Source organism: Corapipo altera, unplaced genomic scaffold, assembly GCF_003945725.1.
Source record: "Corapipo altera isolate COAL_440 unplaced genomic scaffold, ASM394572v1 64, whole genome shotgun sequence".
Taxonomy (NCBI): Eukaryota; Metazoa; Chordata; class Aves; order Passeriformes; family Pipridae; genus Corapipo; species Corapipo altera.
The window spans coordinates 11,835,749-11,849,986 of record NW_020884893.1 but is presented as its reverse complement, the minus strand read 5'-3'; the positions used below and the strand labels follow the sequence as shown (position 1 = coordinate 11,849,986).

Here is a 14,238-nt window from a genome sequence, read left to right as displayed (position 1 = left end):
GAAGGGATGATGCTTTCCACAGCTGCCAAAGCTGCCCTTGTTTCTCAGGTAGCTCTCACTGCTGCCTGTGATGCGTCACAGGGGCTCTGTGGTCGGCTGTGTGCTCCTGTAGCCAGATCCTCAGTGAGGCATGTGGCTGGGAAGGGCAGGAGGCTGGGCAAGGATGTGGACAGCGAGGCTGAGGGATGATTCCATGTCCTTGGCATTGACAGCAGCCCAGGCCTGGTGTCCTTTAGGATCCTGGAGCAGATCCCTGGCTCCTCCACAAGGACCTCCCGGTGACCCCAGTGCTGGGGGTGGGCTCCCAAAGCCCCGAGGGTGGCTGAGCCAGCTGAGGAGCCTCTGGGCAGCCAGCCCCGAGCCGGGCTTCCTGCTGCCCGCTGCGATCTTTGAGGCGCTTTGTTGTGGCTGCACAAACTCGCGTTTGGCAGCAGCACCATTTACTCTCTGGGGCCTTTCCAAGGTGCAGCCGAGAAAATGCCAGCAGAGAGGGAAAGGGGCTCATTGTGCTCCCGACCTGCCCGTGCCTGGAACAATGCAGCCTGTAAAAATATCCTTTCTATTTATACAGCCTCAGTCAGACCTGGCCGAATTAAATTCCCATACCGTGCACTGCTGAGCAGGGAAATGTTGAATGGAGTGGGAAGGGATGTGCTCTCACAGAAGGGATCTCCCACCCCAGCATCACTGCTGGCAGATCCGCTTTCTCCCTGGGCGTGGCAGAGTGCCCTGGCCAGGCCTGGAGGTGTGAGGCCAGCCTGATGTCCCAGCTGGAGCGTGCTGTGCCTCTCCCTGTCAGCAAGGAAAAGTATGTTGGTGCAAAAGCAGCCCTTGGAAATGTGCCCGGCTCCCTGCGGGCACCGGGAGCACAGGCACTCATCCCCTGCTGGCTCTGTCCCGGGCAGGGACCCCAGGAGGGTTTAATCTGTGGTTTTGCCTGTGGCACAGCAGGGTGAGGACCACACACCCCACACTTTCCATGGACAATTCCCAGACCCCACTGACTCACTGTGCAAACAGGGAAATGGCCATGGATGTGCCACATCCCGTTTTGATCCCAGCGCTGCAGTGCTCGTCCTCGCCTGCCCCGGTGCCACCACACCAGTCCTGTTTTCCTGCCCCACGACAAGGCTTGTGTCTGGCAGCCAGGGAAACTGAGGCAGTGGTGACGTGGCCAGAGGAGGGTTGAAAATGTGGGTTGAAACTGGATCTTGTGCATTGTGAGCCCATGGACAGGCCCTGACAGCCAAGGAGAGGCTGCAAACCCTGCAGGATGCAGCCCCATCCCCCTTGAAATCTTACAGGATTCCAGGGTTGGAAATTGAAACCAGGTGAATTCGGGATATTAAAAAAGCCTGTGCTCCTCGTGCAACGTGAGGGAGCGGGGCCAGGGAACCTGGAGCTGCGGTGGGTTTCCCATCAGGTGCCAGTTGTAATCCAGAGGGATCTTGCAGTGCCTGTGAGGGGCAGGAGGGTGTGGGGGGAGGCAACCCTGCCTGCGGGCACAGCTTTGCCCAGCAGCTCCTCGGAGAGCGTGCACGGGGCGGGCTCCGTGCCAGCATCCGCAGCAGCTCCACAGCCCCAGGCGGGTCTGCTTTCCATCCCCGGCTAAACACTGCTCTGCGTCTGCCAACACCAGCCCGGCCAGGAGGGGACTCCGCACCGCCTTCCCTGCTGGTTTTCCAGATCCTGCTGCCTGCAGCACCAGGGAAGCTCTTCCCTGATGGTGGTTTTCTCAGCCCACGGGCTGATGTCACGTTTACCCACCCCAGGCAGTGCAGAGCAGGCAGGAAGGAATAAATAACCTGGAGTGGGGCACCTCTCCCAGGGGTTGCAAGATGCCAAGCAACCCTTGCTCGGATGAGGATGGGGCACCTTCTCTCAGTGAATGGTCCCCAGGGCAGGAGAGAGACGTGTCCATTCCCAGACATTGGTGTCAGAGGGATACTGGGCTGCAGGGCCCCCCACACTTGCCTGTGGGGTGGCCTCGGAGTGCTCTTGCCCTGGATTTTGCTCCCCAGCCCTTGAGCATGACCAGGGGCTGTCCTTAAGCCAGAGGTCACCTGGTTGTTAGCCTGTTCCTGGTGGGAGGATGCAGCTGCTCCATGAATCCTGCAGGATATGGGGGATGGCATCCCGTGATTCGGAACTGTGAAGGGGGAAGGTGCTGGGGCCACTCAGAGGGGGAAATCCCCTTCTCCCCAAAGGTGTTTGCAAGGGGAGATTGCAGAACACGCAGCCCTTCACAGCCACACGATCCAGGGAATTAAAAACGGGAATGTAATGGAAGTTTTTGCTGCCCTGAGGGGTGGAGCGTGATTGCCCACGGCCTGGCAGATACAGGAGCTGGGACCACCAAACAGAGCTGGCAGGCAGCAGGCACACAAAGGTGGTTTCATGTGCTGTCAAATTAAATGATGAAACTCCTTGGTGTGCAGCATCTCGGACATGGAGAGCTAATGCAAGGCTAAAAGGTGATTAGTCAAACCTGCAGAAGAAAAAATATCCATTGCAGACACCCCACTGCAAACCACATCCTGCAGGCAGCAGCCCCAGCCAGGCAGCGCTCCGGGGCCGGGGACACGCTGTGCCCGGGGCTCTCCTTCAGCACAACAGGCAGGATTTGGGAGTGAGGGAGTTACCTCTTCTGCTTCTTCGATGGCCACGCTCCCTTCTCAGGTTTTGCCCTCAAAAACAAGGGTGTGCCCATAATGCTCAGCTATTTTAAGACCACTGGGAGCCGGCTGCTTCCTGCCAGTCCCGAGCGAGGCCATTCCACAAGCCAGGAGTGACTTCCACGGCAGCTCACCCCGGAGAGAATGTGGCTGAGAGTCCTGTGCCAACACCAAGCACAGACTCCAGTGGCTCTGGCTCAGCTGAGCACGTCCCCAGCGTCCTGTCAGCCCTTACAGTGCTGTCATACACTGCTCGTTTCTCTCAGGGTAGGTTTAGGTTCTTACCCTGGTGTGTCCTTGCCTTTTTGCTGCCCAGACACTGGGTGGGATCCTAAACAACCTTGTAGGGCTCCTCGTGAGTGTGCACATGTGTGTGCATATATGTGTGCACGTGTGTGTGCGTGTGTGTGTCCAGTGTGTCCCTTTGGAGGTGAGTGGAGCAGCAGGGACAGAGGGAGCTGCTCATATGTGGGGTGCACGTGGGGATGGGGGCCCCTCACTTAGAACGTGATGCCCCTTCCAGGCCCTCCCATGAGCTGGGGTGTGAGATAAGGGCTGCTCAGCACAGGCTGCCTTGCCCTGGCCCTGTGGACACACATGTGTGTGTATGTATGTGTTTATATTGTATACATACACATATATCACATACCTGTGCATTTCTGTGTGGGGTACAACCCCTCCAACCTCACCTGCAGCAGGGCTGTGCTTGCCCTCGGCAATCATTGCCTCTCAGGGTCAGAGATGCCACTGAACTCTGTCCCCAGCCTGGGACATCTGGGTGCCCAGCGTGTCCTGGGGTGTCCTGGTGGGGCGGAGGGCACAGGGAGGAAGGCCAGTGGCACACAGAAAGGGAAATTGCAGGCTTTGACCACATGAATGGAGCAAACTGCTCTGAAACGCTTCCCAATTCAACCACTTATCCCCTCACTAACCCTGCTTTTGTGTGGTCTCCAGCCGGGGCCAGAGAGGGGCTGAAGACTGTCCAGAGACCCAGGGCCAGGATGCCACAGGCTGCCCCGCAAGCCCCATCCCGCTTTCCACGGCAGCACAGATCCAGCCGGGATCTATGCGGAGGAAGCTGCAAACGCAGACGGGGCTCCACCGGGAAGCCGCCCCATGGCGCCAGCGGCACCACAGCGAGGGCTCTGTCCGCAGGAAAAGCCACCGGGATGCAGCGCCGGGACCCCGCACACACCACGCAAACCCTGCGGTGGGTGCTGGGACCCCGCGGTGTCGGGGGGTGAGCGGCACCCCGGGGACCTGGGAGCCCTCCTTGGGGGGTGCAGGGTGGCACCCAGGCGTGCTCGGGGGAGCAGGGCACCCCGGTACATGGGTGTGCCATGGGGAGCAGGGCACCCCGGTACATGGGTGTGCCATGGGGAGCAGAGCACCCCGGTACATGGGTGTGCCATGGGGAGCAGGGTACCCCGGTACATGGGTGTGCCATGGGGAGCAGGGAACCCCGGTACCCCAGGCGTGCTGGGGGGTCTGTAGCACCGGCAAGCGGGGTCCACACTGCCCCCTGCCCAGGCGGGCCACCCCGCGGGGGTGCTCTGTCACCCGAGACCCCGCAGTCGGTACCACCCCTCTCCGTGCCCCCCGCAGACCCCCCGCGCTCCGCGTCCCGCCCGCCCCCGGCGCGGGGACCGCCCCGCCCGCTCCCCCGCCCCTTCCCTCCCTCCTCCCTCCTCCCTCCTCCCTCCTCGCTCCTCCTCCCTCTGCTCTCCCCGCTCCTCCGGGCGGCAGCGGTGCGGGGCGCGGCGGGGCTCGGGCGCTCCCGCTCCCCTTTGTTCCCGCTCCGATGGCGGCCGGGCCGGGCGGCGGCCCCGGCGCGCCCAGCGAGGCGGAGGCGGTGCAGCTCTGCCGCAGCCTGGAGGTGGGCACCGTCATGACCCTCTTCTACTCCAAAAAGTCGCAGCGACCCGAGCGGAAAACTTTCCAGGTGAAGCTGGAGACGCGGCAGGTCACCTGGAGCCGCGGCTCCGAGAAGGTCGAGGGGGCCGGTGAGTGCGGGGCTGGGGGCGAGTGCGGCGGGGAGCGGGGCGAGAGGGGCCGCGGTCCCTCGGGGCGATGGGTGCGGGGCTGGAGCCGCCGTTCGGGGGGCGCCGGGGGCTGGGTGGCGAGGAGGAAGGGGGAAAACGAAAAAGAATTAACTCGCGGGCTCTCCGCGCTCAGCATCTGCCCGCGGGCAGCCCGGGGGGTGCGGGGGGTCCGGCTCCCAGCCCGGGGCCGGCCCCGGCCGCGCGGTGTGCGGGGGATGCGCGGGCCGGCACCGCCGCTGCCCCCGCCCAGCGCCGCCTCCCAACTTTCCGCATCCTTCTTCGGCACCGAACTTCCCCTGGGATAAACGAGGTGTTTTCCCGGGTGCTGCCTTGGCTAACAGCACCGAAAAGGCGTAGGGAGCCTCGGAAGGAGGCAGGGCTGGTGTGAGCCCTTTTGCGGTTGCACCTCGGAGCAACAGATGAGATGGAACGGAAAAGGCAAAAAGTAGGAAAACCAACCCAAAATATTGTAGTTCCGTCCTCTTCCGCGTTCCCCTCCGCACATCTGCGCGGGGGTGATGGCACGGGGTGAGCTGAGCGTGGGGCCGGTCCCGCACCCCCTCCTCGCAGTGGGTGCTGGTGCGGCAGCCCCGCGGAGCCTCCGGGTTCCCGCGCAGGATAGGGACCTCTGGAATGAGGAGGGCACGGGAAAGGGTGCGTAAGAAACCTGAGTGTCAGACCACAAAGATGGGTGGGAAAGGGGGCGAGAGCAGCGATGCCCCACACTGGGAAACTTCGGACCTCGGTGTTGGTTTCCCAGGTTACTGCTCTTTCTCTTAAATCGCCCTTCCCACCCCCACATGCAGTAGCGCAAGGACAGGACGAGGGCTGTTTGGTGCTGGAGGTGAGGAAGAGGGTATGTGAATGAAGGAAACGTGATGTCAGTGCTGGCGCTGGCCTTCCCTGTGCTGAGGGGTGTGACTGGGGCACAGCGAGGCCAAGGAGGGGCTGTTGTCTCTCCTGGCAAGTGCTGCTGGCCCAGGGTGGGAAGGTGGGATGCTGTTAGTACCAGGGACTCCAGTGAGGGAAGGATGTGGAGATGATGGCCACATCTCTGTGGCAGGACAACAAAATGCTGGTGCTTCCAGTTTGGGGCTTTTGTTTGCCCTTAGACCCTCGGAGTCCTCTACCTTTTGCCCAGTGGTGTCTCCAGGCAGATCTGGAGGGAGCCTTGGGCTCCTTTAGCATCACCAGGATGTGAAACTCCCCCATCCCTTTCCCAGAACGGCCTCTGGGAGCAGTGAGGCAGTGGGAGAGGGAGGAGAGAGTGGCAGTCTATTGACACGGGGCTTAAGGTGTTCGTAAACTAAGGCACAGCCAACGATGCTTGTGCTGGGGAGTTTCTGGCAGAGCCTACTGACCACATGTGCCCATGGGCTCTGGGTTCCCTCTGTGTGCCTCCCAACACATGTGGTGTTCCCACAGTGTGTGTGACCCTCCTGAGGGGGAAGGTGGGCCACACTGGAGACAGGCAACATCAGCCTGAGGAGCTGCCATGCCTTCAGCCCCATCTCTCTGATGCTGGATGCTTTCTCCATGGCCTCCTCTCTGCACCTGAGCATCTCACCCTGGCCTCAGTCCCCTCTTGAGGTGTCACCCAACACCCTGAGCAGCACCCATCCCCTTGCCCCTCTTTCCTCACAGGGCTGAGGAGCAGAGCTTTGCTTTAACACTTCCTGGACAGAAGTGTGGGAGCTCTAGGTGGAAATATCAACTTGTGTACACAAATAGTGACTGTGTATCTAGGCAGGCAAGGCAAAGCCATGGGATCGATGGCCAGCAATACTAGGTTCTTGGCCAGCTTCCCTATTTTTATCTGGATGTGCTTTCTGGGTAGAAAAAGGACGCCTGGGAAAAGCCAGGTGTGTGACAGCTCCACTTCACGTGGCAAATACACTGATGTATTCCCCTCCTGTCTCATCCCCTTGGAACAGCATCTCTACTGGACAAAGTCTGAGGGTTTTCAGGTCAAAAACTGGGTGTGTGATGTTCATGGGTCTGTAACGGATGTTTATGTGTTTCTTGAGACGTGGAGACCACCAGGGAGCTTCAGACCACCCTGCACACAAGTTAGTTATCTAAGTAGGAGTGATCCTGGGTTTTTATCCATTTCAGAACGAGTGAGTATCCACAGTGTATCACATACAGAGGTCTTGGACTCGGGGCACATTGTGTGACAGGCCATGTACTGGAGAGGTGTCTGACACTGTGAACACCAAGCATAGAGGATCTGTGCTCCTTTCTCTGTGCCTGGTGGGCTGTGCAGAAAGCAGATGTGTGTTTGTCTGGGGTGGGCAGTGCTGGGGGACTTGGCACCGTGACTGACCGTGTTGGGAAGAGCACAGCCCCCGTGGCTGCAGCCCGGGAAGGGCTCATCACTGTGGGAGATGTCACAGAGCAGTTGTCACCCCAGGATCTGCTCATGCTGGTCTGTCAATACTTCTGATCTCTCCACTGGTCACACTGCTTTGCCCAGAGGTGATGGGCCATCCTTTGTTTCGAGTTACTTATTGAAGCAAGCAGGTTCTGAGCCATCCTCTGGAAGGAACTTTTGGCACTTAAGGACAAAGCCCTTCATGTGCATCATCATCTCCTAACAGCAGGGAGGTTGGACCAGGGGGATGCTGACTGGGGAGGAGGTTGTGTAGATGTGGCTCTTGGGGATATGGTTCAGTGGTGGACCTGGCAGTGCTGGGTAAATGGTTGGACTCGATGGTCTTAAAGGTCTTGGGTGACATCACCACACGTGCTTGTAGATGTACAGGCAGCCAACCAGCCTTGCTGGCCACCACCCTGCCCGGCCTCCGCTGCCCGTGAGCTGGGAGGTGCTGGGGTGCCGAGAGGGGGGAGCCCTTGCTGGTGTGACAGCCCTGTCGTGGTGCCCTGCTCTGTGACCCTTGTGTAGGGCTTTGTGAGTGCTGCATAAAGAGTGACCTTTGTGTGTGGATGGTGGGCGTGTGTGTCCCCCACATCTCCCCTCCGTGGGGGCGGCGCGGGGCCGCAGCCAGCTGGGCTCCCGATGAAGAGCCTCTTCTCTTGGACAGGGCCCGTGCCTGCTCTTCGTTAAGCTCTTCATCCTGCTCCAGGGCGCTGGGGCTCTCCACGAGCTGAGGGCTGGGGAGGAGGGGGGAAGCTTCCCCGTGTGGGAAGCCTTTCCCTTTGGAAAGCAGTCACCTCCTTCCCCGTGCTTTTTCAAAACCGAAACTGAAAAATGCAGTCCTAGTTTGTGCCAAAAAAGGGCATTTTTTTCAATTAATATTTGTTTTTATCCAAAGGGTTCTAGCCAGCTCTAATTACCAATGCATTGCTTTCTTGCTAATCAACTCTGCAGAGGGCCTGGCTGCTGTGATGGGAAGAGTGCTAATAATTTTCTATTCTTTTTGTTAATCACCCAAAGCAAAGTAGAGCTAATCCCTTTAGTCGGTTGTCTTTTATGCATTTATATTTTTTTTATCTTCCTGTGTTAACTATTTTTTTTAATATAAAAGGGTCTTGTGTTCTTACCTTCATGTGCTGGGGGGCTATAGGCCAGCTTCTAATTGATCTGTTTGCCTTGAAACACGTCAGAAAATTCAGAGAGTTTGCTCAGAGAGCGAGCTGAAAATTTGGAGCAGATGTTTGTTTTATAGGGGAGAGAGAGGAGGAAAAAAAACTACCTCAAAAAAAGCCCTGGTTGCATTCTTGCTTTCCGTGAAATGAGCTCAGTCCCGTGGAGGTGCAGAAAAGCCCTTGCTTGTGAAAAAGAAAAGAAAGAGGCTGTAAAATATTAATGCAAAGTGGCTGTGAAGTGTGACTTGTACCTGCCTCAGCCATTCCAAGTACCTGCCTCTTTCATTAGTCCGCCAAGGCGCAGCTTTTGCTTTTTTACTTATATTTTTCTGAGGCCATCTGCTTAAACTGAGGGGCTTGGGGCTCTTGAGAAGAGAGCAAGCCAGAAATGGCTTTCAAGGATAAACTAACTTCAGAGCAGCTCCTCGAGGGGTGTGGGAGGGCTCCTGCATGGGTGGGTCCCCCCCTGCCCCACCACCAAGGATGCAGCCCCTGCAGCTGGGAGGAGGGAGCTCTCTCGGAGGCCCCTTGAGCAGGGGGCTGCAGAATGGTTGGGGTGGGAGGGGGAGAGCGTGGCTGTGGCTGTTGGGATGGTTAAAGCTTCCCCTGCTGACGCTCTGCTGTGGGAGTTTCTTGAGTGTGGGTTTTTTGTGTCGTTACCAGTCCCCTTCCTGCTTACGAGGGTATTTGTGTTACCCAGGGGAAAGCAAGTGAGCTCTGCTGTGCCTTCACCTCCAAACTGAAACAGCCTCTCCCCTCACTTCACAGCCCTCTGTCAGCCCCTTTTTCTTCTTGGTAGCATCTTCCAGGAGAAACAGGTTAGAAGACCCCCTACTCATGCAGCAGTAAGACACATCAAAAATTACCTCCTCCCTTGGCACCCCAAAAACTTCTCTGCAACAGAGGAAAGCTTCTCTGGAGAGCAGCTGGAGGTTGGCCAGCTGGGAGATGGGTGCTCCCCTGTGGTACCTGCACCTTTGATGTCCATCTCTCTGGTTCCTTCATCTGCCAGTCAGCCACGTGGACGGAATTGACTCATGGGGTTCAAGCCCACTAATTAAAATGTGCTGGAGAGGTTTTGGGTGTTCTTGGACTGATTGCTTCTCACCTACATCAAGGGCCTGAGCACTCCAAGTCTTTCAGGGCTTGGCTTTCTCCCTGCCTGTTGGCTGAACACCATGTGTGGCCAAAGGAGCACCTGAGTAAGCTGGATCTGAACATCTGGCTTTGCAGAGTCCATGCAAAGAGGTGACAGTGCTCAGCTCCATCACCTCCCATCCCTGGGGGCAGTTTTGTGGTGGGATTTCTTACAGGACTTTTAATGTGTCCCATCTCTGTCACAGCTGAGCCAGGAGTTGCCCAGCCCAGTCTGTGATCCCTTTACTGCTCTTTGTTTTAGCTCCCTTGCCTGCACAGCAGGGATGGTCATCCTTATCTCAGAGCCTTTGCTCAGCTCCTTATCTGATGGCAGTGGCTGCACTGCAGATGTCCCCAAGACACCATGACTGTCACCCTGTGGCCTGTGTGAGCAGGCTGTGACCTCCTGCATATCTTACAGCTTGCAGACAGAGGACAGGCTCGTCTGCCGCCTTGGTGGGAGTGGGTGCTAAAGTCCTGTCCCTGAGCAGTGCTCAGGTCTCTGCCTCCAAGCTCTGCCTGTGGCACAGCAGGTTTGACCTCCGAGTTGCCCAGTGGTGCAGCCTTCATGTAATTTTTGTGTTCCTGGGAACTCAAGCACTGCTTTTTGTCTGAGACCTTCCCCTCCAGAGAGCAGTGGGACTGTTGTGACCCTTGGGGACAGACCCAGGTGAAACCACTGCACCATGATGGGCAACCTGTCCAGGATGTAGGACTCGCCAATACTTGGGGTGGAGCAGGAGCTCTCAGAACAGGGGCTCAGTTGTGACTGCCTGACAATTTTGACTACATAACACAGCACAAACTTCTGCTTGAGTTCTGCCCATACAAGCTGCAACAACTTGACCTGTGGATGGGAGCTTCAGAAGCTGCTGGAAGTGGAGCACACTTGACTGTGTGTCCAACTCCTCTGTCTCTGCCAAAGTGGGATGCTGCTGGGGCTGGTGAGACAGTTTTGTGCTGAGCATGTCATCCAGGCCATGGAACTGGCTGGCAGGAGCTGTGAGACCCCTTCCAGATCATCCTGTTGTTGGGCACAGTGATTGCTGTCCTGCAGGGCTGTAGGAACACCCAGGACCACACTGTGGGTGGGCTGTGGTTTGTGAGGTGAAGGGGCCAACAGTGGCAGTCTGGGCTTAGTGCTGGCTCAGCCAAGAGCTGGGCTGGTGGTTTGGGCTCAGGGGGGGTGTGGTGGTGCCTCTGGGTGTCCTGGCAGGGCTGCAGTCAGCCCCTGCTGTGTCCCTGTTCCTGAGCTGTTGCAGGTTTGGTAGGACCCGATGTAGGGCTCGCAGTGAAGGAGGGTGTGGGGAGCCCAGGAAGAGCTTGCAGCGTGTGGTGAGGAGGTGTGGGGCTTTGAGCACAGAAAACCCGAGCAGCTCTGACTCTAAACCATTGGTTGAACCTTATCACGCAGAAAAAGGAAATGTCAGAAGTCACTGGAGAAGACTTTTTACTTTTCTAGTATGCCCTGAGGTTTAAGGGCAATAGAAATCAGAAAATTTTCAAGTCCTTACAATGTTTTTGAAAAGTTACCCCCCTCACATCCTCCCCTCTTTCCTTGGTCAGAAGGGCTTGGAGAGTGGATGGTGGAAGATGATGCTGAAGTGGAGCAACCAGAGGGATACCCAGTTAGAGAAGGATAAAGGGAGAAAGGTCTGTGTGTTCAGCAGACACTTGGGGCTGTGTGGAGAAAGTGGTTGGTGTCTGACACACAGGGATGCCCACAGGAACCTGCGGCCGTCCCAGCAAACCTGGGGCTCGTGAGCTCACTGGGTTGCAGAGTGTGCTGCTGGTGTCACACAGGAGATCAGTTTAACATCCAGCACATCCTCTGCCAGTGGCTGTGTCCTGCCACGCAGGGGGTGGGTGATCTCATGGCTTTTCCTGTGCTCTGCTGTCCCTGCTCATCTGTTCCGAGCGGGTTCTCTGCCGGAGCTGTTACATCAGGAGGGTGTCTCCCAGGCTGGGGAGAGCCCTTAGGAAGGGACACAGTGACAGCAGCCATTCCCAAAGGGACTCTGCAGTGCTGGAGAAGGCTGTCCTTTGAAATAGTTTTAATCTTTAGGTTTTGAGTATTCTTACATTGCACAAAAGGCTGTTTTACATGGGAAAAACTTTTGGACATTGATTCAACTGAGAAATTTCCTAATTTGTGAGAATTTTTGGCCTTTCTGAAGATCCCCCAGCAACTGGAGCTGCAGGCAGGGCTGTCTGTTTCTGGCTCTGCCAGGCTCATCCTTCCTGTCCCAGGCATCCTTTGCCTCTTGATACATCCCTGTCACATATCAAACACCTTGACATACTGGACAGTGGGAAGACTTGGGGTTGTGGAGCACCCTGAACACCCAAAGGGCCACAGGCTGGTGTCTCTAGGAGAAGCTGACCACTCTAAATCTGTCAAAGTCAGCAGAGCTTTAGGATGCTGCCAGCCTGAACTCTGAAAGTCTCAGTGGTTTTCAAACTGCTTTTCAGCTCCATCTCTGCTGCCCCTGTGTCTGGTGGCTCTTCAGCCTGATTTGGAACTGGGGGCCCTGACCCAGCCGGTCTGGGGAGCTGTGGAAAGCCTTCCAGAGTCTGGCATGGATTTCTCCTTGTATTCCTCTGCAGCTCCTCCCTTCTGTTTGCAAACATTTGTGGTTCTGTGGTTCTGGTCAGTGTTTTCTGGCACTGTCAATAGGGTACCCCAGAGCACGTCTGGCTGCCCCTGGCACTGGTTTGAAATTGTCCCAGGGAAGGTCATGGTCCAGCACGTGAGCTCCTGTGCTGTGGGATGCTGTCCTGAGCTGACTTTGCCCACTGACCTTAAGGATATAATGGCCAAAACCCCAGGCAGAAGGGGCAGGACTGTGCCTTACAGGTCATGTTTGCTCTCCAACCCATTACAAACACATTTATTTGCTTTTTCTTGGAATATGACTTTTTTTTTTTTTTTTCCCCTGCCATGACACATGGAATCATCAGGTCTGGGGCTGTGCTGCCTCATGTTTGTAGTTCAGCCTCTCATCTCACCCTCAGCCTTTATCTGTCTGGGGGATGTGTGCAGGACTCCTGGGTGGAGTGTGGAGGCTCTCTGTGCTCTGGATAGCACACAGGGATGCTGTGCCTGCTCCCCTGCCTCCTGTCACCAGGAGCTGCTCCAACACGGCATTGTCCTGCTCCTCATCTCTGCTGGAACTCCTCTGATTCGATCTGAGGTGTGCTGTGCTCCTCCTCTGGGACTGCCCTGTGCAGAGCCCCATCCTGCTCCCTTTGAGCATCTCCCCTGCTGTGGCCAGACTGACCAGGGTTGGAAATCGTCACCAGGAGGGGATGTCAGGGAAGGCTGTCACTGCAGGCTGTGCTCCACAGGGACTCTGGGTAGAGCAGCTGCTTGAGAGCCTTTTTCCTGTTTACTTGCTCCCAGAAGTGCTGATGGTGTGGTGATTAAAGGACATCCCTCCTGCATGTGCCGGTGTGTCCTTCATCCCTCCTCCTCCTCACCCTCTGAGGGTGCAGACCTCAGCCCAACTCAGACAATGGGGTGGCTGCAGGTGGGAGCTTGGCCACGTTGGGAGCACAGGATGTCCGAGAGGACTTTCTCCCCCTTGGCTCCCTGCCCTGGAAGCCTGTGCCCCATAAATCTGCTTCCCATCTGCTGGCAGGGGGTGGGGACTGGCCCCGTTTGTTTGCTGAGCATTTGGGCACTGCCTGTCATGGTCCTTCTCTCGTGAGGCTCCTGGGCCCCTCAGGGCAGAACACAGAGCCTGCTGCCTCAGAGCTGTGCTTGGGGACTCATCCCGCAGGCAGCACTCACCCACCTCTGGTTCCTCTGACCAGGATCCCAGGGCACTTTGGATACCTCCCTTCTCCTTTGAGCCTGCAGTCTTTGTCCTGCTAATCCACGCTCACATCCCTCCTCAGCTTCAGAGGACCAAAAAGCTGTGTCCCTGGCCCCAGAGCAGACCCCAAGTGGTGCCAGGCTTACAGGGCAGTGGGGAGTTGGCTCTGTCCCCCAACAAAGCAGCAGAAATTGGGTTTTGTTAGGGTTTTTTTTCCTTCTTCTATGTCTCACATGTCCTGTAATGCCTTGTGTCAGCCTGTTCTCAAGCTCTTGGTGCTGGTTGGAATATGGTCCCCATAATCCCCCCCCAGCAGCTCAGGCTCTGGGACATGTTGTGAAGAGATCTAGAGATGAGGGTGTGAAATTTTGGAGCACTGGTACATGGGGTTTGGTATGAACCATTCAGAAAGTTGGTGTTCAAGGAGCAGTAGGTCTCCAGTTCTGGGGACCAAATAAATCCCAGGTGAGGTCGTTAAGAAACAATCCCAAGTGGTTTCATGCCATCACCACGTACTCCTGCTTCTCCCACATAAACTGAAAATGATGTTACCTGCATGGCTTGGGTGGTGCCTGCTCAGTGCCCAGACATTGGCAGTTGGATGGGGCTGTCAGGAGGTGCTGTTGGCTGGTTAGCCACCAAAACCTTGCCTTGACAGCGGAAGGTGAAGCCAGCACAGTCAGGGGTCCCATCGTGGTTAGTGCAGATACAGCAAAAGGGAAAGAGTCCCTTTTCCATTTTTAGCCCCTTTGTGACAAGAGCAGGTTTGATTTCACCAACAGCCCCTCTGGTAACTCTGGCACTGGTTCGTGTTGTGGTGGGTGGAAGGAACTCACATGGAGGAGGAGGTGACATGAGGAGGTGCCTCCCTGCGTTACTGGAGAAGGTCCAGTCCTCAGGGCCTCTCCTGCAGACAGTGGCACACAGGCAGATCAGGGGCAGGGCACACATCTGGAAATCACATCTGGCAAGTACTCGGCCCTTGCTGTCTCCAAACAGTGTTTGAGTGGAGCGTGG

General features: G+C 56.9%; 1 protein-coding gene across 2 annotated transcripts in view; it reads left to right on the top strand.

Annotated features, from left to right (window-relative positions):
* The first annotated feature begins 4,474 nt into the window (after window positions 1-4,474).
* PLCG1 (phospholipase C gamma 1) overlaps window positions 4,475-14,238 on the top strand; it is a 41,420-nt gene continuing 31,656 nt past the window's right edge. For both annotated transcript variants that reach the window (XM_027645852.1, XM_027645853.1), the window contains exon 1: window positions 4,475-4,678. In XM_027645852.1, coding sequence (XP_027501653.1) covers window positions 4,477-4,678 — 202 coding nt within the window. In that variant the 5' untranslated portion in view covers window positions 4,475-4,476. The remainder of the gene's footprint in view (window positions 4,679-14,238) is intronic.